Below are 23,523 nucleotides of genomic sequence, written 5' to 3' on the forward strand. Positions count from 1 at the left end.
ATTAACTCGTTATTAACTTGCAGTGGTACCTAGTAGTTCATTTGAAGTCAGTTCTTTTGCCGCTACCATTTCTCTTACTTTCTACTCTGCTTTGCTTGTAGGTGAAATGTGCGCACCGAATGCCAAACGTAATAGGAGTTTAGCAGCCAATGATGTAATTGAACTACATGGGTGCCTAAACATTTGTTTGCGTAGGTCTAAGACTAATCAGGAAGGAAAAGGTTATTATTTGACAATAAAGACCTTTGGCGCCCCCCTTATGTCCTGTACAAGAGGTTAAAAAAATACATGGCTATACAACCATCCTGTGCAGTTTTTGGTGTACATTTCAGAAGCATAATTGATCCTATTCCAGTTTAAAGCTTCACACATCATCAAAATTGTTGGTCCCCCTCGTTTAATGACAGAAAAACCCATAATGGTCACAGAAATAACTTGAATCTGACAAAAGTAATAATAAATAAAAGATCTATGAAAATGAACAAATGAAAGTCAGACATTGCTTTTCAACCATGCTTCCACAGAATTAAAAAAAATAAATAAAACTCATGAAATAGGTCTGGACAGAAATGATGGTACCCTTAACTTAGTATTTTGTTGCACAACCTTTTAAGGCAATCGCTACAATGAAACGATTCCTGAACATGGGCTTCTTGGCTGCATCTCTGATCAGTCTTCTCCTTGTTTGAGATGAAAGTTTAGAGGGACGGCCGGGTCTTGGTAAAATTGCAGTGGTATGATACTCCTTCCATTTCAATATGATCGCTTGCACAGTGCTCCTTGGGATGTTTAAAGTTTTGGAAATAATTTTGTATCCAAATTCGGCTTTAAACTTCTCCACAACAGTATCACGGACCTGCCTGCTGTGTTCCTTGGCCTTCATGATGCTCGCTGTGCTTCAAACAGAACCCTGAGACTATCACAAAGCAGGTGCATTTATACGGAGACTTGATTACACACAGGTGGATTATATTTATCATCATTAGGCATTTAGGACAACATTGGATCATTCAGAGATCCACAATGAACTTCTGGAGTGAGTTTGCTGCACTGAAAGTTAAGGGGCGAATAATATTGCACGCCCCACTTTTCAGTTTTTGAATTTCCACAAACATTTAAAATAACCAATAAATTTCAATCAACTTCACAATTGTGTTCCACTTGTTGCTGATTCTTCACCAAAAATTAAAATTTGGTATCTTTATGATTGATGCATGATATGTGGGAAAAGGTTGAAAAGTTCCAGGGAGCAGAATACTTTTCCAAGGCACTGTATATACAGTACAGACCAAAAGTTTGGACACACCTCATTTAAAGATTTTTCTGTATTTTCATGATTATGAAAATTGTAAATTCACACTGAAAGCATCAAAACTATGAATTAACACATGTGGAATTATATACATAACAAAAAAGTGTGAAACAACTGAAAATATGTCTTATATTCTAGGTTCTTCAAAGTAGCCACCTTTTGCTTTAATGACTGCTTTGCACACTCTTGGCATTCTCTTGATGAGCTTCAAGAGGTAGTCACTGGGAATGGTCTTCCAACAATATTGAAGGAGTTCTCAGAGATGCTTAGCATTTGTTGGCCCTTTTGCCTTCACTCTGCGTTCCAGCTCACCCCAAACCATCTCAATTGGGTTCAGGTCTGGTGACTGTGGAGGCCAGGTCATCTGGCGTAGCACACCATCACTCTCCTTGGTCAAATAGCCCTTATAGCCCTTACACAGCCTGGAGGTATGTTTGGGGTCACATTCCCGTTGAAAAATAAATGATGGTCCAACTAAACGCAAACCGGATTGAATAACATGTCGCTGCAAGATGCTGTGGTAGCCACATATTTTCAGTTGTTTCACACTTTTTTGTTAAGTATATAATTCCACGTGTGTTAATTCATAGTTTTGATGCCTTCAGTGTGAATTTACAATTGTCATAGTCATAAAAATACAGAAAAATCTTTAAATTAGAAGGTGTGTCCAAACTTTTGGTCTGTACTGTATATATATACATATATATATATATATATATATATATATATATATATATATATATGTACACACATATGTATATATATATATATATATATATATATATATATATATATATATATATATATATATATATATATATTTACATGCTCAGTGGGAAAAATAAGTTTTTGATATACTGTCAATTTTGCCAGCTTTCCCACCTACAAAGAATGTAGAGGTCTGAAATTTTATCTTATCATAGGTACACTTCAACTTTGAGAGGCAGGATCTTGAAAAAATCCAGCTTAAAAAAATCCAGAAAATCCTGTTGTATGATTTTTACATAATTAGTTTGCATTTTATTGCATGAAATAAGTATGCGGTACAATAGAAAAATAGTATTTAGTACAGAAAGGTCTGATGTTTCCTGTAGTTCTTGAATGAGTTTGCACACACTGTGTTAGGGCTGGCGGAATGCACCAAATAAATATAAAGATAGTAAAAGGTGCGTTCGCAGCCCGGGGTCCACCGTGCAGAGATGGAACCTGCTGCTAGGTAATGGCTGCACTATATGGCGGTACTATGCCAAAATAAACACGGGTTCCGTCACCCGTTATGAACAGATGCAAACTCTGCTACTTCACAGAGTCGCAGGGAAACAAAGGAAATGCTGTGCCCTGTTAGCAGTCACAGGGTGCAGCAGATGAACGCTAGAGGGATCCCTGCAATTCACCCCCACTATGCTGCAGATTGATCTCGCTCTGACCCTCAGTGGCTTTTGAGCCCGCGCCTGAGGACCCCCTGACTCAGACACTGAGATCAAGTGGGAGTTCCAACCCTACACTGACCGGTTGTCAGGAGTAATTAAAGATTACCTGACAGAGTGCGTACAGCGCCGCACTGGTGGTCACTGCTGGTTAGACACAGTAAGGATCGGGCTCTTGTGTATAGGTTAGCACTGTCAGGTGCCAGGTAGCTCCAACATTCGTGAGTATTCAACATCAATAGGAATGGGAATGATTAAGGAGCAATCACCAGAACAGGCACACACACACACACACGATAACAAGTTTATACTAACGGATGCCTGTGCGGCCATGCAAACCTTTTATAGCTGTAGCTCTCCAGGACCTTCCTAGTGGCACAATAGGAGCTGCCACAGGACTGAGCATGTGACCCCCGACCTCCAATGAGAGGTCTTCCCTTGGGCATGCTCAGAAGAAGAAAAGCAGGACTTAGTCCCAGGAGTGCCTGCTGGCCGCTGATCAGTGCTGGTTATAGTGGCTGAACCTGGAAGGGCAGCAGTAACCAAACGCACAGTATCTGCCTGAGCCAGGGGCTGGGACCGACATCCCTGCTGAGCAGGCTCCACTGCGGCTGGAAGAGAATGAGAGACCGGAGCTGAGGTGGTTTGAGATTCCCTTTGTGCAGCGGCGGGAACTCGCCACCTAACACACTGTAGCAGTTATTTTGGCCACCTCCTCATGCAGATCTTCTCCAGATTTTTCAGGTTTCAGGGATGTTGCTGCAACATTGAGTTTCTACTCCCTCCAAAGATTTTCTATTTGGCTCAGGTCTCGTGACCAGCTAGGCCACTCCAAGGTTTTGAAATGCTTCTTACGGAGCCAGTCCTTAGTTGCCCTGGCTGTGTGTTTCAGGTAATTGTCATGCTGGAAGACCCAGCCACCACCCATCTTCAATGCTCTTACTGAGGGAAGGAGGTTGTTGGCTCAAATCTCTTGACACATGACCCCATCCATCATCCATTCAATGCAGTGCTGTCATCCTGTCCCTTTTGCAGAAAAGCATCCTCAAAGTATGATCAGCAGGGGAGAATGTAAATTGTGACAGATGACGGCCGTTTCGCGCTACTGCGGTCCCGAGATGGGCACTTTCAGCCTAAAGAAATTTGCTGAATATCTCGGCTTATCCTCGAATATATATATATATATATATATATATATATATATATATATATATATATATATACTATATAATTGTCTAAGGGTCACTTCCGTCTTTCTGTCTGTCCTTCTGTCTGTCACGGAAATTCCAATTCGCTGATTGGTCACGGCAAAACAGCCACGACCAATCAGCGATGGGCACAGTCCGGCAGCAAAATGTCTGCTCCTTACTCCCCGCAGTCAGTGCCCGCTCCATACTCCCCTCCAGTCTGCGCTCACACAGGGTTAATGGCAGCATTAATGAAGCGTGTTGTGCCACAGTGTAACACAGTCCATAAACGCTGCTATTAACCATGTGTCACCAGCTTTTTTACTATTGACTCTGCCTATGCAGCATCGATACTAAAAAGATCTAATGTTAAAAATAATAATAATAAAAAAAATTGTTATATACTCACCGTCCGTCGGCCCCTCAGATCCAGAACAGGCCTTTCCCTCTGCTCGCAAAGCTCCGGTGACCGCTCCATGCATTGCGATCTCGCGAGATGATGACGTAGCGGTCTCATGAGACCGCTACGTCATCATCTCGTGAGACCGCAAAGCACTCTTGGGACCGGAGCCCGCGAGGAGCATCGGTAAATGCTTCGCCTGGATCCAGGGACCAACGGAAGGTGAGTATATAACTATTTTTTATTTTATTTCTTTTTTTTAACAGGGATATGATGCCCACATTGCTATATACTACGTGGGCTGTGTTAGATACTGCGTGGGCTGAGCAATATACTACGTGGGCTGTGCAATATAGTATGTGGGCTGTGCTATATACTACGTGGGCTGTGCAATATACTATGTGGCTGTGCAATATACTATGTGGCTGTGCTATATACTACATGGGCTGTGCTATATACTATATGGCTGTTATACACTACATGGGCTGTGTTATATACTGCGTGCATGGGCTGTTATATACTACGTGAGCTGTGTTATATACTATGTGGGTTGTTATAAACTACGTGGCTGTGTTTTATGCTATGTAGGCTGTTATACACTCCGTGGGCTGTGCTACATACTACATGGCTGTGCTGTATACTCCGTGGGCTGTGTTATATACTCCGCTGTGCTATATACTACGTGGCTGTGCTATGTACTATGTGGCTGTGCTATTTACTGCGTGGGCTGTTATATACTACGTGGCTGTGCTATATACTATGTGGCCGGCTGCGAACAATCAGTGACAGGTGCAGTCCGGTCGCGAATTGGCGCAGGATTTTAACCACGCTTCGCTAATTGGTCGCGGCCGGCCTAATCCTGTGTATTCAATGTATTATTCTAAAATCTTCATAAATAAACTACATACATATTCTAGAATACCCAATGCATTAGAATTGGGCTACCATCTAGTATATATATATATATATATATATATATGTATATATATATATATATATATACAAGGATCAGAAGACAGAAGTGATTATAGTGCCAAGTGACAGCAACATGAGAAAGAAGGAATATGAGAAGCTAGAGAAATATCAGGGCCTCAAAGGAGAACTGGAGAAGATATAGAAGATGTGAGATTTCGTACCATTGTCCTGAAACTGAATGACTTGGGTCAACGTTTGGAATCTTTCCACAAACTTCTCAAAGTAGTTGGTCGGAATTTGGGCACATTCCTCCTCACAAAACTGGTGTAACTGATCCAGGTTTTTAGGTTGCCTTGCTCACACCGGCCTTTTCAATGCAATACAATGAAATTACAGAATGAAAAATAACACCAGGGAAGTCAGTGACACTACATCTTTATTATCTTTTTTGTTGAACTTTCATTTGCTTTTTATATAATTAGGATTACAGTCATTTTTTATTCAAGAAAACAAACTTTGAAAAAAAGAAACAAAAAAACATGATTTCACTATGTCTGCCTCACTGATAGTCTGCCTCACTCTTTTAACAGCTATGTGAAACTTCCTGCCAGAAACATCTGAGAACAGGGACAGGCTATCTCTGGCAGTCCCATACAGAATATGTAAAATGGTGGTGAACATGCACTGTTTTTACTCTTCTCTCGGGACTGATGGGGGGTCCCAGACGTTGAACTCCAAATGATCAGTAAGTTTTCCTCTGTATTGGTACAATAGATCTTACTGAAATGAAGGGCTGTAAACACAGTGTCAAACAATTCAAGTAGCAGTGTGTTGTGTACAACCAGCTGGGAATCAATTTCTAATAAATCTTTCTGGTGGGGACCTTGGTGGCAACTATGTCTCATCTCCGAGGGATTGCACAGATTTCATGGGGTAATGGGGCATTAGTTAATCCTGGAGCCGGGTTAAGATCCAGTTTTGCTCCTGGTGGAGCCTGGAATGTGAAGTTCTGGAGCAGGGTTGTGAAGAACAGGAACATTTCCATTTTTGCCAAATTCTCTCCAGCACAACTTCTCTTACCTGGATGATATATAAGAAGGAGATAAGAATTAGAAAGAACATAGCTGTTTATTTCCCAGGAACAGTGCCACTCCTGTCTTTTAGAAGACCTTGAAGGGAATTTGTCATGCCAAAATGCAAACTAAATAACTAAACAGTCATATAGAGGAGTTAGCCCCTATAAAAATTATATAGGTAGTATACACTGTATTTCATTGTTAGAATTACTATTAAAACACGGGTTTTCCTATATGCAAAAAAGGGGCTTTGGTGCACCCTTGATGTGACCATGAGCTTGGCGCACCTTTACACCCCCTGTATTTGCATACTGAGCAGTTTTTCTGACTCTGATTGACATTGCTGACTTGGCCAAAGCAAGAGTTGCCAGAACCAAAACTATCTCGCTGATCATTTACATGTTCTTCCAGACTTCAGCACTTCATAAAATAGGTCAAAGTCAGCACTGGTACTGCTTTTAAAATTGTTGGTTGCCCACTCCTCTGGAGAGGGTAAAACTGGTCCCGAATATCCTCTTTTGTACACAAATTGCTAGAGTGTGACTGGTTGGAATCCAAACTCTTTACGTATGGTTTTGTAACCTTTCCTAGCTTGATGAGTATCAACAATTCTTCTGAGGTTCTCAGAAAGCTCCTTTGTTCATGCCAAGATTCCCTTCCATAAACATGTTGTGTAGATCAAAAGCTGTTAGGTCCCTGTTCTGTATACAAAAAATAAAATAAATAAATAAAGGCTGTCCACTCATACTTGATTGTGATCTCATTGATTAAAAGCACCGTACTCTAATTTCACCTTCAAATTGTATCCTAATCCTAAAGGTTCACGTACTTTTGCCAATCACAGACAGGTAATATTTGGATAATTCTCCTAATTTAAAAAAATGCCACAATCTAATATTTTAAACTTTTTTCTTATTTGGTTTTCTTTATTTGCTTTCAGGATTTGAGTGAAAATCTGATGTAGCATTAGATGGAATATATGTAGAAATATGGGTTCACAAAATTTCAAGAACCACTGTATATTTATTGTGTCTATCACAATAGATCTTGGAGTCAGTAAAGAAACTGCTGCCATCTTTATCGGCTCTAGTATATGTCATAATAAAGTTCTCATCTGAGAAAATGGCTCAAGCTAAATCTGCTTTATCTATCATTAAATATATTTAATATACCAGCTTGTAGCCAGTTATAACAGTACATTTTCCATAATTTTGCAAAATTGGAAGCAGTTTTATGAAGTGGTATCTTTCAAAACATTTTATCATGATTACTAAATATGTAAGTAAACCATACTTGTATTTAATATCCCCTTTATGATAATTCAAAGAACATGATTGTTACCTAATGAAAATGGGACAAAGGCTTCATTTCTTTTGAACTTTCCATCTGAGTCCAGAAAGTGTTCTGGATAAAACTCTTCAGGCTTCTCAAAGTAGGCTTTATCTTTCAGCACAGAGTGCAGTAATGGGATGACAGTTGTGCCCTGGGGAAAACAAGATATATTGTAGAGCTATGTACATGAAGAATGTATTAACAAGCAATTCTTGTTCACTGTGTTATAGGATTAAACTCACTCTGTTTGCTACCATATGATGCCATCATACAATTTGATTTCATGGAGTCATTCATACTGAGTATACACTTCATGCAGAGCCAGCTGTCTTACAAAGTGCAGTGGCATGCTTAAAGCCTCTGCTCGCGATATACCGATTGGTGACTGTCGCCATTGCTAGTAAGCCTCTATGACTGAAAACCAGCAGCTCCCGAGAGGAATAAAGTTAATTTTCTCTTGGAAGCTGGACTTTCATTACAGCCTCTTTCTAACACCATTAATCTGCAGATTGTCAATAAATCTACAAGTTAATAGCATTTTCCAATGTGAGAGTTTCCCTTTAAAGCTTCTAGACTCAAATACAAAAACCTTAAAAGGGCCATAGCCCCTCTAATTATCACACTGATATTGTAGTGTTATTCTACTCTCTACTCATATTGGAAAGAGGGGCTCCAGTACTTAGGTACAACTGCAAGAGTTAAAACTATAGCTACACAAGTAATGGACAATCCCTTAGAACTTGGAAGATTACTGTAAACATCTGCCAACTGATTACTTTAGGAAATGCTCATTTCCATATGATAGATGCTTTAAAGAAATAAGTCCAAAAACAATAAGTACAAAAACTTTACAATGTACTGTAAAAGAAGGCATGCAATCAATAATTAACTGCCAAATTTTAACCAGGTTCCAGATTTCTACTTGACCAATGCACATTCCAATTAACAAAAGAAAAAAAGGTCATTTCACCTTTGGCAGAAAATAGCCCCTGAAAGTTATGTCTTTAGTTGTTGAATGTGGGAGGCTTCCAGGTACAATGTCCCCAAATCTTTGAATTTCATGAATGACAGCATCAGTATATGGCATTTCCTTTCTATGTTCCACTTGAGGTTGAGCAGATCCAATTACATTTTCAATTTCACATTGCACTTTTTCTGTCAGGGAAAATGGTAAGTATTGGCAGTTATAATTCAGTAAAGTAGCAATATTTGCAGTAGAAGTAAATACAGTTGTGATTATAAAAACTAAAGAGAGAATGTTACTTAAAATGCACTCAGAAAAAAGATTTGCATTTAGACTGTGCTGTATTATTATGGGGTGCATATGGAGCCCATTACTGTACCCCAAATTATTTAGTATAAAATATGTTTTTCTCTTTAATTTTAGTATAAATTTAGTAATCCATATACTCATGCTAACCTACAGTAGAAATAATAACTTTACTTCACTCATTGTATAAAATATAAAATGTTTTTTTTGACGGTACCAAATAATTTTATCTTCCTTTTTTGATCTCTCAAATAAAACATATTTACTGTGTTATAATAATGATATATTATTATTATTATAAAACTTATACATATTAATGTAAAACTGTAAATATTTCAATAAAAGTGAATTGCTTACTTTGGATTTCGGGATATTTCATCATTAACAGTAAACCCCATCTCAGAGTGGTTGATGTAGTCTCCATTCCAGCAGCAAACAAATTGCTGACTAGCATGCCCAAGTTTTTATTATGATAATATAACTTAGATTCTGGCTTTCCCTTCATGAAATAAATGTAAAATAATTTAAAAAATAAGATAATTTTTCATTACCTACATTTGCAGAGGTCAAGAAAATGCTCCTAGTTTCAGTAACTTTTGTGAACATTTCCTACTGTTATTTGTGCAAATATTTTTAGCAATTTAAAATCCTTTTGACAAAAATTAGATTTCTCATAATAAAAAATTGAATAAATTGTAGTTTTTGTTACATCCTTTACAAATTGGAACTACTGTACCTCTTGTTGTTTAGCAAGGAAGGCATCAATGAGGTTCCTCTGATTGTTTATATCCAATTCTTTTTCCTTTCTTGTGAATGTGTCTTGTACAAAGTTCTGCATCTTATTGTGGTTTTTAAAAATCGTATTATGTTTCCCCGGTAGCCAGCCGATCAGCGAAGGAAAACTGTTGTACAGCTTAATAAAGGAGCAGCAACATTGTTCATTCAAAGTGGGTATACATAAAAAATATAGATATGGTTACAGATTCCCAATTGGGTACATCTTGTTGTGGTGAGATTGCTTTTTAGAGGTTAGGGTTATAGATATATTAGATTACATTCATGTAATTTTAATGCACATAACTCATAAATTAAGGTAATAAAGGTCTTATTCCTCTGATGTTTCTCTTGATAATGTAAGAATAAAAAGGCAATTAAGTATTATCATTTCCCATGTCAATATGATGGCGCTATCAGCACCGCATAGATCGGGTCAATAACAGAATGATGCCAAAATGTAAAAAAAAAAAATTAAGTAAATAAAATTGTCACTGTATCTTCCTCTATATGGAACTGTTCTTAAATGTGACAGATCCACCATCACATTTTCTTTGGCACTTGCCCATCTGCATATGGATATCAGTAGTAGAAGAATACTTACCCTCATCATAACACTTCCTACAATTCTGACATTTTCATTGGTTAACCTCATGAGTTTCAGAATTGTGGGGTCATCATATTCATATCTATGATCCAGCAGTATGAACACAATTATGTTAGCCACGGCAGCATTTATAATACTCAAATTATCAAAAGGTTTTCCTGGAAATCGAAAAATACATAATAAATAAAGATGAGTGGTTCAATTTGCATGAATAACCAATTCAATTTCCTAACTTAATTATATCCTTTCTATTAGAGATGAGCAGATCGATTCAAGGAACTCAAGTGCAGGTCAGGGGTACCTGGCAACTAGACGGGAGACCAGCAAAATGTCTTACCATCCTTCCTCCCCTGCACAGTTTGAGACTCTTTTGGGGCTTGCACAATGTCATCTGTGCCTCACAACATATAGATGAGAATCTTCCAAGTCTTTTTCACTCCATTCTATTTCAGCAAGCAACCTGAATGGTAATCATATCATTCTATCTCTGCCATTGAACCCTGCGTGTATTTAGATTTGTTAGCCATCTTAGCAAGCATTTATTTTGTTATATTTTGTTATAAAGCTATTGAACTTACTTCTGCTTGTCCCTTATGCAGAGAGGCATATAACTGTCTTCAAAGTGGTTTATGATCTATGTAGGCCTGGACATTTGTTTATCTGTTCACTACATTTATTGTGTCCTGCTGTCTCAAGTTAATTTGATTGCTAAAGAGTTTGGAAAAAAAAATCTAAGAGCTTGCCTCCTATAAATTTAGACATAGCCTATGGAAGCATTCATGCAGGGATGCATTCGTGCACATTTCATCAAAGTATTGGCAGATATAACATGGCAGTTAGACAGGGCAGGAAACAGGTAAGACAATTAATGGTGTATCGTCCTCCAGGCCCTGTTATGATCCTTAGTGGCTGAGGATCACAGAACTGACTAGCTAAGTAACTGAACATAGGACGAGCTCTAGGGAGGTGGTAACTGGACTGACCGCAATCCTGATCCTAACCGCACACACTAAAGGTAGCCGGTGAACGTGCCTAAATTCCTAGACGTCTCGACGCAGCCTGAGGAACTAGCTACCCCTAGAGAGAAAGCAAGACCTCACTTGCCTCAGAGAAATAACCCCAAAGATATAGAAAGCCCCCAACAAATAATAACGGTGAGGTAAGGGGAAAATACAAACGTAGAAATGAAACAGATTCAGCAAATGAGGCCCGCTAATACTAGATAGCAGAAGATAGATAGGAAACTGTGCGGTCAGTAGAAAACCCTATACAAAATATCCACGCTGAGAATTCAAGAACCCCCACACCAACTAACGGTGTGAGGGGAGAAACTCAGCCCCCTAGAGCTACCAGCAAGCGAGGAAATCACATACTAGCAAGCTGGACAAAGACTAATAATAAACCAAGAAACATAATGAACACTGATGAGCAAAAAATGAACAAACAGAAACTTAGCTTCTCTTGGAGAGACTGATAACGAAGGTAATCAGGAGCGATCAAAATAACACTGAATACATCGACAGCAGGCAACAACTGAAAGTCCAGGTGAGCTAAATAGGAAACCAACTAGCAGATAACGAGACAGCTGATCCCAGCCACAGACCCGCAGAATGACAAAAAAGAGCCACCAGAGGGAGCCCAAAGATAGCACTCACACAGTACCACTTGTGACCACAAGAGGGAGCCCAAAAACAGAGTTCACAACAGTACCCCCCCTTGAGGAGGGGTCACCGAACCCTCATCAAAACCCCCAGGGTGATCAGGATGAGCCACATGGAAGGCATGAACCAAATCGGCCACATGAACATCAGAGGCGACAACCCAGGAATTATCCTCCTGACCATAGCCCTTCCACTTAACCAAATACTGAAGCCTCCATCTAGAAATACGAGAATCCAAGATCTTCTCCACCACGTACTCCAATTCGCCCTCAACCAGCACCGGAGCAGGGGGCTCAACAGAAGGAACCACAGGCACCACATACCTCCGCAACAAAGACCTATGGAACACATTATGAATGGCAAACGACGCTGGGAGGTCCAAACGAAATGACACAGGGTTAAGGATTTCCAAAATCTTATAAGGACCGATGAAGCGAGGCTTGAACTTAGGAGAGGAGACCTTCATAGGAACATAACGAGAAGACAGCCATACCAAATCCCCAACACGAAGTCGGGGACCCACACCGCGACGGCGGTTGGCAAAGCGCTGAGCCTTCTCCTGTGACAACTTCAAATTGTCCACCACATGGTTCCAAATCTGCTGCAACCTATCCACCACAGAATCCACCCCAGGACAGTCAGAAGGCTCCACCTGACCCAAGGAAAAACGAGGATGAAAACCAGAATTACAAAAAAAAGGCGAAACCAAAGTAGCAGAACTAGCCCGATTATTAAGGGAAAACTCGGCCAATGGCAAGAAAGTAACCCAATCATCCTGATCAGCAGAAACAAAACATCTTACATAAGTTTCCAAGGTCTGATTAGTTCGCTCGGTTTGGCCATTCGTCTGAAGATGGAAGGCCGACGAAAAAGACAAATCAATGCCCATCTTAGCACAAAAGATCCGCCAAAATCTGGACACAAACTGGGATCCTCTGTCAGACACAATATTTTCAGGAATGCCGTGCAAACGAACCACATTCTGAAAAAATAGAGGAACCAAATCGGAGGAGGAAGGCAACTTAGGCAAGGGCACCAAATGGACTATTTTAGAAAAACGATCACACACCACCCAGATGACAGACATTCTCTGAGAGACTGGAAGATCCAAAATAAAATCCATGGAAATGTGCGTCCAAGGCCTCTTCGGGACAGGCAAAGGCAAAAGCAAACCACTGGCATGAGAACAGCAAGGCTTAGCCCGAGCACAAATCCCACAGGACTGCACAAAGGAACGCACATCCCGCGACAAGGAAGGCCACCAGAAGGACCTAGCCACCAAATCTCTGGTACCAAAAATCCCAGGATGACCTGCCAACACCGAAGAATGAACCTCGGAAATAACTCTGCTGGTCCATCTATCTGGGACAAACAGTCTCTCTGGTTGACAACGGTCAGGTCTATCCGCCTGAAATTCCTGCAACACTCGTCGCAAATCTGGGGAAATGGCAGACAAAATCACTCCCTCTCTGAGGATACCAGCCGGCTCTGAAACTCCCGGAGAGTCAGGTGTTGTGAATTCTGTTTTTGGCTCCCTCTGGTGGCTACTGGTGGTACTGGCTTACTTTTGTCTTTTGTTTCCAGTGCACCTGTTCCCATCAGGGTTTGGGAGTTTCCTATTTAGTTTGGCTTCTTAGTCATTCTAGTGCCGGCATTCAATGTTATCAGAGCACCTCTGTTGCTTGCTACCTGCTCCAAGTCTGCAATTCAGCTAAGTTGGATCTTTTGTATTTTTGTGTTTGTTTTGTCCAGCACGCATTTATACACTCTTGCTGCTGGAAGCTCTAGTGATCTGAAATTACTACTCCGGTGTCATGAGTTGATATCGGAGTTAAAGTAATTTCAGGATGGCTGATTAGGGTTTTGAGATGACCGCGAAGTCCTCTTTTGTATTTTCTGCTATCTAGTCAGAGGGCCTCTCTTTGCTGAACCTATATTCATACTGCGTACGTGTTTTCCTCTTACCTAACCGTTATTATATGTGGGGGGCTACTATCACTTTTGGGGTTTCCCTGGAGGCAAGTCAGGTCTGTGTATTCCTCTACTAGGGGTAGCTAGATCTCCGGCTGGTGCGAGACGTCTAGGGATAAAAACGTAGGCACGCCCCCCGGCTTTTATTAGTTGTGTGTTAGGTTCAGTATCGCGGTCATCTGAGTTACCATCTTCCTAGAGCTAGTCCGTTTTTGCCTAAGTCCCTGCCATTGGGCATCATGACAGTATTGCCGGCCTAAATGTATTAAAGGTATTGGCTGAAGAAAGAGAGAAAAAAGAAGTTTCTGACACTTTTTTTTTTTTTTTTACTCAGAAGTTCTGTCTAGCCATAATTTCAATCTGCTGTTTTTTTTTTTCTCCCCTCTTAATCCCTGAATGGCTCAGATCTCAGCTGTTGAGAAATGGATATCCAGAGTTTAGCTTCAAACCTGAATACTCTTGCCTCTAAGGTTCAAAATATCCAAGACTTTGTTATATATGCTCCTATGTCTGAACCCAAGATTCCTATACCTGAGTTTTTTTCTGGAGATAGATCTTGTTTTTTGAATTTTAAGCACAATTGTAAATTATATCTTTCTCTGAGATCTCGCTCCGCTGGAGACCCCGCTCAGCAGGTTAAAATTGTTATTTCCTTGTTACGGGGTGACCCCCAGAATTGGGCATTTGCATTGGCACCAGGGGATCCTGCGCTGCTCAATGTGGATGCGTTTTTTCTGGCACTGGGGTTGCTCTATGAGGAACCTATTTTGGAGATTCAGGCTGAAAAAGCCTTGATGGCCCTCTCTCAGGGGCATGATGAAGCTGAAATATATTGTCAAAAATTTCGAAAATGGTCTGTGCTTACTCAGTGGAATGAGTGCGCCCTGGCGGCGAATTTCAGAGAAGGTCTCTCTGACGCCGTTAAAGATGTCATGGTGGGGTTTCCTACGCCCACAGGTCTGAATGAATCCATGACTATGGCTATTCATATTGATCGGCGTTTACGGGAGCGCAAACCTGTGCACCATTTGGCGGTGTCTTCTGAGCAGGCACTGGAGAATATGTAATGTGATAGAATTCTGTCCAGAAATGAACGGCAGAATTATAGACGTAAAAATGGGTTGTGCTTCTACTGTGGTGATTCTGCTCATGTTATATCAGCATGCTCTAAACGCACAAAAAAGGGTGATAAGTCGTTTGCAATTGGCACTTTACAGTCTAAGTTTATTTTGTCTGTAACTTTGATTTGTTCATTATCATCTATTACCGTGGATGCCTATGTGGATTCTGGTGCTTCCTTGAGTCTTATGGATTGGTCCTTTGCCAGACGCTGTGGGTTTAGCCTAGAGCCTTTGGAAGTTCCTATCCCTCTGAAGGGTATCGACTCCACACCATTGGCTAGGAATAAACCACAATACTGGACACAAGTGACTATGTGTATGACTCCTGACCATCGGGAGGTGATTCGCTTCCTTGTGTTGCATAACTTGCATTATGTTTTAGTTCTTGGATTGCCATGGTTGCAAACTCATAATCCAGCCCTTGACTGGAAAACAATGTCTGTGTTAAGCTGGGGATGTCAGGGGGCTCATGGGGAAGTACCTTTGGTTTCCATTGCTTCGTCTACTCCCTCTGAAGTTCCGGCATTTTTGTCTGACTATTGTGATGTTTTTGAGGAGCCTAAACTTAGTTCTCTCCCCCCTCACAGGGATTGCGATTGTGCTATAGACTTAATTCCTGGCAGCAAGTTTCCTAAGGGTCGTTTGTTCAATCTGTCTGTGCCTGAGCATGCTGCTATGTGAGAGTATATTAAGGAGTCCTTGGAAAAGGGACATATCCGTCCATCCTCATCTCCTTTAGGAGTTTTTTTTTCGTGGGTAAAAAAGATGGCTCCCTGAGGCCCTGTATTGATTATCGCCTGTTGAATAAGATTACAGTCAAATACCAGTATCCTTTGCCACTATTGACTGATTTATTTGCTCGTATTAAAGGGGCAAAGTGGTTCTCTAAGATTGATCTTCGGGGTGCGTATAATTTGGTGCGGATTAAGCAGGGAGATGAGTGGAAAACTGCATTTAATACGCCAGAGGGCCATTTTGAGTATTTGGTAATGCCTTTTGGTCTTTCTAATGCCCCTTCAGTCTTTCAGTCCTTTATGCACGATATTTTCCGTGAATATCTGGATAAATTTATGATTGTGTATTTGGATGATATTTAGATTTTTTCGGATGACTGGGAGTCGCATGTTCAACAGGTTAGGAAGGTTTTTCAGGTTTTGCAGGCCAATTCTTTGTTTGTAAAGGGTTCGAAGTGTATTTTTGGGGTTCAGAAGATCTCTTTTTTGGGGTACATTTTTTCCCCTTCTTCTATTGAGATGGATCCTGTCAAGGTTCGGGCCATTTGTGATTGGACGCAGCCTACTTCCCTGAAGAGTCTTCAGAAATTCTTGGGCTTTGCTAATTTCTATCGTCGATTTATAACTGGGTTTTCAAGTGTTGCTAAGCCTCTGACTGATTTGACTAAGAAGGGTGCTGATGTTGCCAATTGGTCCTCTGCGGCTGTGGAGGCCTTTCGGGAGCTTAAGCGCCGTTTTTCTTCTGCCCCTGTGTTGCGCCAGCCTGATGTTTCGCTCCCTTTTCAGGTCGAGGTTGATGCTTCCGAGATTGGAGCGGGGGCGGTTTTGTCGCAGAGAAGTCCCGATTGCTCAGTGATGAGACCATGTGCATTCTTCTCTCGAAAGTTTTCGCCCGCCGAGCGAAGTTATGATGTCGGTAATCGGGAGCTCTTGGCTATGAAGTGGGCATTTGAGGAGTGGCGTCATTGGCTTGAGGGTGCTAGACATCAGGTTGTGGTCTTGACTGATCACAAGAATCTGATTTACCTTGAGTCTGCCAGGCGTCTGAAACCTAGACAGGCGCGCTGGTCGCTGTTTTTCTCCCGGTTTAATTTTGTGGTTTCATACTTGCCGGGTTCGAAAAATGTGAAGGCAGATGCCCTTTCTAGGAGTTTTGAGCCTGACTCCTCTGGTGATTCTGAGTCTACGGGTATCCTTAAGGATGGGGTGATTTTGTCTGCTGTCTCCCCAGACTTGCGACGTGCTTTGCAGGAGTTTCAGACTGATAGACCTGATCGTTGTCCGCCTGGGAGACTGTTTGTTCCAGATGAGTGGACCAGTAGAGTCATCTCGGAGGTTCATTCTCCTGTGTTGGCAGGCCACTCTGGAATCTTTGGTACCAGAGATTTGGTGGCCAGGTCCTTCTGGTGGCCTTCTCTGTCTCGGGATGTGCGTACTTTTGTGCAGTCTTGTGATGTTTGTGCTCGGGCCAAGCCTTGCTGCTCTCGGGCTAGTGGATTGTTGTTGTCCTTGCCTATTCCGAAGAGGCCGTGGACACACATCTCTATGGACTTTATCTCGGACCTCCCGGTTTCTCAGAAAATGTCCGTCATTTGGGTGGTGTGTGACCGTTTTTCTAAGATGGTTCATTTGGTACCCTTGCCCAAATTGCCTTCTTCAGCGGAGTTGGTTCCTTTGTTTTTTCAAAATGTGGTTCGTTTACATGGTATCCCGGAAAACATCGTTTCTGACAGGGGATCTCAATTTGTGTCTAGGTTCTGGCGGGCGTTCTGTGCCAGGATGGGCATTGATTTATCTTTCTCGTCTGCTTTCCATCCTCAGACTAATGGCCAGACGGAGCGAACTAATCAGACCTTGGAGACTTATTTGAGGTGTTTTGTGTTTGCTGATCAGGATGATTGGGTCGCCTTTTTGCCGTTGGCAGAGTTTGCCCTTAATAATCGGGCCAGTTCTGCCACTCTGGTTTCTCCTTTCTTTTGCAATTCAGGGTTTCACCCTCGTTTTTCATCTGGTCAGGTGGAATCTTCGGATTGCCCTGGAGTGGACACTGTGGTGGATAGACTGCCCCGGATTTGGAGTCATGTGTTGGACAATTTGAAGTTGTCTCAGGAGAAGACTCAGCAGTTTGCTAATCGTCATTGTCATGTGGGTCATCGTCTTCGTGTTGGGGACTTGGTGTGGTTATCTTCTCGTTTTGTCCCTATGAAGGTCTCTTCTCCTAAGTTTAAACCCCGGTTCATAGGTCCTTATAAGATTTTGGAGATTCTTAATCCTGTATCGTTTCATTTGGACCTACCAGCATCTTTCGCCATTCATAATGTCTTCCATCGGTCGTTGTTGCGGAGGTACGAGGTACCGGTTGTTCCTTCTGTTGAACCTCCTGCTCCTGTGCTGGTGGAGGGTGAATTGGAGTATGTTGTGGAAAAGATTTTGGACTCTCGCGTTTCCAGACAGAGACTTCAATATTTGGTTAAATGGAAGAGATACGGGCAGGAAGATAATTCTTGGGTGACTGCCTCTGATGTTCATGCCTCTGATTTGGTTCGCGCCTTTCATAGGGCGCATCCAGATCGCCCTGGTGGTTCTCATGAGGGTTCGGTGCCCCCTCCTTAAGGGGGGGGGTACTGTTGTGAATTCTGTTTTTGGCTCCCTCTGGTGGCTACTGGTGGTACTGGCTTACTTTTGTCTTTTGTTTCCAGTGCACCTGTTCCCATCAGGGTTTGGGAGTTTCCTATTTAGTTTGGCTTCTTAGTCATTCTAGTGCCGGCAATCAATGTTATCAGAGCACCTCTGTTGCTTGCTACCTGCTCCAAGTCTGCAATTCAGCTAAGTTGGATCTTTTGTATTTTTGTGTTTGTTTTGTCCAGCACGCATTTATACACTCTTGCTGCTGGAAGCTCTAGTGATCTGAAATTACTACTCCGGTGTCATGAGTTGATATCGGAGTTAAAGTAATTTCAGGATGGCTGATTAGGGTTTTGAGGTGACCGCGAAGTCCTCTTTTGTATTTTCTGCTATCTAGTCAGAGGGCCTCTCTTTGCTGAACCTATATTCATACTGCGTACGTGTTTTCCTCTTACCTAACCGTTATTATATGTGGGGGGCTACTATCACTTTTGGGGTTTCCCTGGAGGCAAGTCAGGTCTGTGTATTCCTCTACTAGGGGTAGCTAGATCTCCGGCTGGTGCGAGACGTCTAGGGATAAAAACGTAGGCACGCCCCCCGGCTATTATTAGTTGTGTGTTAGGTTCAGTATCGCGGTCATCTGAGTTACCATCTTCCTAGAGCTAGTCCGTTTTTGCCTAAGTCCCTGCCATTGGGCATCATGACAGTCAGGCACAAAACTCCTAGAAAGAGCATCAGCCTTCACGTTCTTCGAACCAGGCAGGTACGAGACCACAAAATCGAAACGGGAGAAAAACAACGACCTAAGAGCCTGTCTAGGATTCAGCCGCTTGGCAGACTCGAGATAAATCAGATTTTTGAGATCAGTCAAGACAACCACACGATGCTTAGCTCCCTCGAGCCAATGTCGCCACTCCTCAAATGCCCACTTCATAGCCAACAACTCCCGATAACCAACATCATAATTCCGCTCAGCAGGCGAAAACTTTCTTGAAAAGAAAGCACAAGGCTTCATCACAAAGCAATCAGAGCTTCTCTGCGACAAAACAGCCCCTGCTCCAATCTCAGAAGCATCAACCTCGACCTGAAAAGGAAGAGAGATATCAGGCTGACATAAGACTGGAGCCGAAGAAAACCGGCACTTAATCTCCCGAAAGGCTTCCACGGCTGCAGGAGACCAATTAGTCACATCAGAACCCTTCTTGGTCAAATCCGTCAAGGGCTTAACCACGCCAGAAAAATTAGCAATGAAGCGACGGTAAAAATTAGCAAAACCCAAGAACTTCTGAAGACTCTTAACTAGGGTTGAGCGACCTTTACATTTATAGGATCGGGTCGGGTTTCACGAAACCCGACTTTTTCAAAAGTCGGGTCGAGTGAAATCGGCCGATCCTATAAAAAAGTCGGGGTCGGCCGAAACTCGAAACCCAATGCAGTGCATTGGGTTTCCAATGGTTCCCAGGGTCTGAAGGAGCGGAAACTCTCCTTCAGGCCCTGGGATCCATATTTAAGTGTAAAATAAAGAATTAAAATAAAAAATATCGCCATACTTACCATCTGATGCGCCCTGGTACTAAGCGGGAACCTTCCTTCCTTAGAATCAGCCTTCCAGGACCTTGCGGTGACGTCGCGGCTTGTGATTGGTCGCGCGGCCGCCCATGTGACCGCTCGCGCGACCAATCACAAGCTGCGACGTCACCGTGACATCACCGAGGGTCCTGGAAGGGCTGATTCTTAGGAAGGAAGGCTGCCGGGAAGAAGCCGAGGGTGAGTATATTCCTATTAGGTATATACTCACCCTCGGACGCGCCCTGCTTCTTACCGGCAGCCTTCCTTCCTAAGAATCAGCCCTTCCAGGACCCTCGGTGACGTCACGGTGACATCGCGGCTTGTGATTGGTCGCGCGAGCGGTCACATGGGCGGCCGCGTGACCAATCACAAGCCGCGACGTCACCGCGATGTCACCACAAGGTCCTGGAAGGCTGATTCTAAGGAAGGAAGGTTCCCGCTTAGTACCAGGGCGCATCAGATGGTAAGTATAGCGATATTTTTTATTTTAATTCTTTATTTTACACTTAAATCTGAATTCCGATACCAATTCCCGATATCTTAAACATATCGGGAATCGGTATCGGAATTCCGATTCCAGATTCAGAAGATCGCCGACTTCATGGCCGACCCCACACAGGGGTCGCGTCGGGTTTCATGAAACCCGACTTTGCCAAAAGTCGGCGACTTCTGAAAATTGCCGACCCGTTTCGCTCAACCCTACTCTTAACAGATGTAGGCCGAGTCCATTCATGAATAGCCTGGACCTTGACTGGGTCCATTGTTGTGAACTCCGTTTTTGGGCTCCCTCTTGTGGTCACAGATGGTATTGTGTGACTTTGGTTTTTTGGCTCCCCCTGGTGGTTTGGTTTATTATCCTGCGGGTCTGGCTGGATCAGCTGCCTCGTTATTCACCAGGGAGGCTCCTATTTAGCTCTGCTTCACTTCCACTTGTTGCCGGCTGTCAATGTATTCAGTGCTATTCTGATTACTCCTGATTATCTCGTTTTCTGCCTCTTCAGGATAAGCTAAGTTCTGTTTGAATATTTTTTGCTCATCTGCCTGCAATATGATTTCTGTGTATGATGAGTCTAGTCCAGCTTGCTGATATGTGATTTCTTTTTGCTGGTAAGCTCTGGGGTACGGAGTTGCTTCCCCCGCACCGTTAGTTGGTGCGGGGGCTCAAACAATCTCTGCGTGGATATTTTGAATAGGGTTTTTTATTGACCGCACAGTTCCCTTCCTATTTTCTGCTATCTAGTATTAGCGGGCCTCATTTGCTAAATCTGATTTCATCTCTGCGTTTGTGCTTTCCCCTTAACTCACCGTTAATATTTGTGGGGGGCTATTCTATATCTTTGGGGTCATTCCACTGAGGCAAGAGAGGACTTTCTTTCCCTCCAGGAATAGTCAGTTTCTCAGGCCGTGAAGAGACGTCTAGGATTTTTTAGGTAACGTTCCACGGCTGCCTATAGTTGTTTGCGGATAGGATCAGGTTGCGGCAATCTAGTTACCACTTCCCCAGAGCTAGTAGTCTGTTCAGTTACTTAGCTAGTCCGACCTGCGATCCTTGCCACTAGGATCATAACAGTCCATCTCAATAGTAGAAGGAGAAAAAATAAAACCCAAAAAGGAAACCTTCTGTACTCCGAAGAGACATTTTGAGCCCTTCACAAATAAGGCATTGGCACGCAGGACCTGAAATACCATCCTGACCTGCTTCACATGGGACTCCCAATCATCAGAAAAGACCAAAATGTCATCCAGATACACAATCATAAATTTATCCAGATATTCTCGGAAGATGTCATGCATGAAGGACTGAAACACAGAAGGAGCATTAGAAAGTCCAAAAGGCATCACCAAGTACTCAAAATGGCCTTTGGGCCTATTAAATGCTGTTTTCCATTCATCACCATGCTTAATACGCACAAGGTTATACGCACCACGAAGATCTATCTTGGTGAACCAACTGGACCCCTTAATCCGAGCAAACAGATCAGACAATAATGGCAAAGGATACTGAAATTTGACCGTGATTTTATTTAGAAGATGATAATCTATACAAGGTCTCAGAGAACCATCCTTCTTGGCCACAAAAAAGAATCCTGCACCAAGAGGGGAGGAGGACGGGCGAATATGTCCCTTCTCCAAAGACTTCTTTATATAACTCCGCATAATGGCATATTCTGGTACAGACAAAATAAAAAAGTCGTCCCTTAGGGAACTTACTACCAGGAATCAAATTTATAGCACAATCACAATCCCTATGAGGAGGCAGGGCACCGGATCTGGGCTCATCAAATACATCCTGGTAGTCCGACAAAAACTCAGGGACCCCAGAAGGAGTGGAAGAAGCAATTGACACCAAAGGAGCATCGCCATGAATCCCCTGGCAACCCCAACTTGACACAGACATAGCTTTCCAATCCAGGACTGGATTATGGGCCTGCAGCCATGGCAGACCCAACACGACAACATCATGCAAATTATGCAGCACAAGAAAGCGAATCACCTCCTGATGTACAGGAGTCATGCACATGGTCACTTGAGTCCAATACTGAGGCTTATTCTCAGCCAATGGTGTAGCATCAATTCCCCTCAGTGGAATATGGAATTTTAAAGGCTCCAGGACCAAACCACAGCGCCTGGCAAATGACAAATCCATCAGATTCAGGGCAGCACCTGAATCCACAAAAGCCATAACCGAGTAGGATGACAGAGAACAAATTAAAGTAACAGACAAAATGAATTTAGGCTGTATAGTACCAACGGTGACAGATTTAGCGATTTTTTTTAAGCGCTTAGAGCATGCTGAGATAACATGAGCAGAATCAACACAGTAAAAGCACAACCCATTTTGACGTCTATGACTTTGCCGCTCAATTCTGGTCAGAATTCTGTCACATTGCATAGACAGATTTCTGTTCAGAAAACACCGCCAAATGGTGCGCAGGTTTGCGCTCCCGCAAACGCCGATCAATCTGAATGGCCAAAGCCATTGAGTCATTCAGACTTGCAGGCGTGGGGAACCCCACCATAACATTCTTAATGGCTTCAGAAAGACCTTCTCTGAAATTTGCAGCCAGGGCACACTCATTCCATTGAGTATGCACCGACCATTTCCTAAATTTTTGACAATACACCTCTGCTTCATCCTGACCCTGAGAGAGGGCCAGCAAAGCCTTTTCTGCCTGGTTCTCAAGATTAGGTTCCTCATAAAGCAGTCCAAGTGCCAGAAAAAATGCATCCACATTCAGCAATGCAGGATCTCCTGGCGCCAGGGAGAAAGCCCAATCTTGAGGGTCGCCACGTAACAAGGAGATAACAATTTTAACTTGCTGAGCGGAATCACCAGAGGAACGAGGTCTCAAAGAAAGAAATAATTTACAATTATTCTTAAAATTCAGAAACCTAGATCTATCTCTAGAAAACAACTCAGGAATAGGTATTTTTGGCTCTGACATAGGACTGTGAACAACAAAATCCTGAATGCTTTGTAACCTTGCAGCAAGATGATCCATACTAGAAGTCAGACTCTGAATATCCATGTCTGCAGCTGA

General features: G+C 42.5%; 1 protein-coding gene across 2 annotated transcripts in view; it reads right to left on the reverse strand.

Moving 5' to 3' along the window:
• Positions 1 to 5,660: 5,660 nt before the first annotated feature.
• The window catches only part of LOC143808699 (cytochrome P450 2C23-like), a 38,001-nt gene continuing 20,138 nt past the window's right edge, over positions 5,661 to 23,523 (reverse strand). For both annotated transcript variants that reach the window (XM_077291627.1, XM_077291628.1), the window contains exons 5-10: positions 10,298 to 10,458; positions 9,656 to 9,832; positions 9,277 to 9,418; positions 8,620 to 8,804; positions 7,659 to 7,800; positions 5,661 to 6,321 (exon numbers count right to left, since the gene is read on the reverse strand). In XM_077291627.1, coding sequence (XP_077147742.1) covers positions 6,143 to 6,321; positions 7,659 to 7,800; positions 8,620 to 8,804; positions 9,277 to 9,418; positions 9,656 to 9,832; positions 10,298 to 10,458 — 986 coding nt within the window. In that variant the 3' untranslated portion in view covers positions 5,661 to 6,142. The remainder of the gene's footprint in view (positions 6,322 to 7,658; positions 7,801 to 8,619; positions 8,805 to 9,276; positions 9,419 to 9,655; positions 9,833 to 10,297; positions 10,459 to 23,523) is intronic.

Source organism: Ranitomeya variabilis, chromosome 2 (genome assembly GCF_051348905.1).
Source record: "Ranitomeya variabilis isolate aRanVar5 chromosome 2, aRanVar5.hap1, whole genome shotgun sequence".
In the NCBI taxonomy this organism is placed as follows: Eukaryota; Metazoa; Chordata; class Amphibia; order Anura; family Dendrobatidae; genus Ranitomeya; species Ranitomeya variabilis.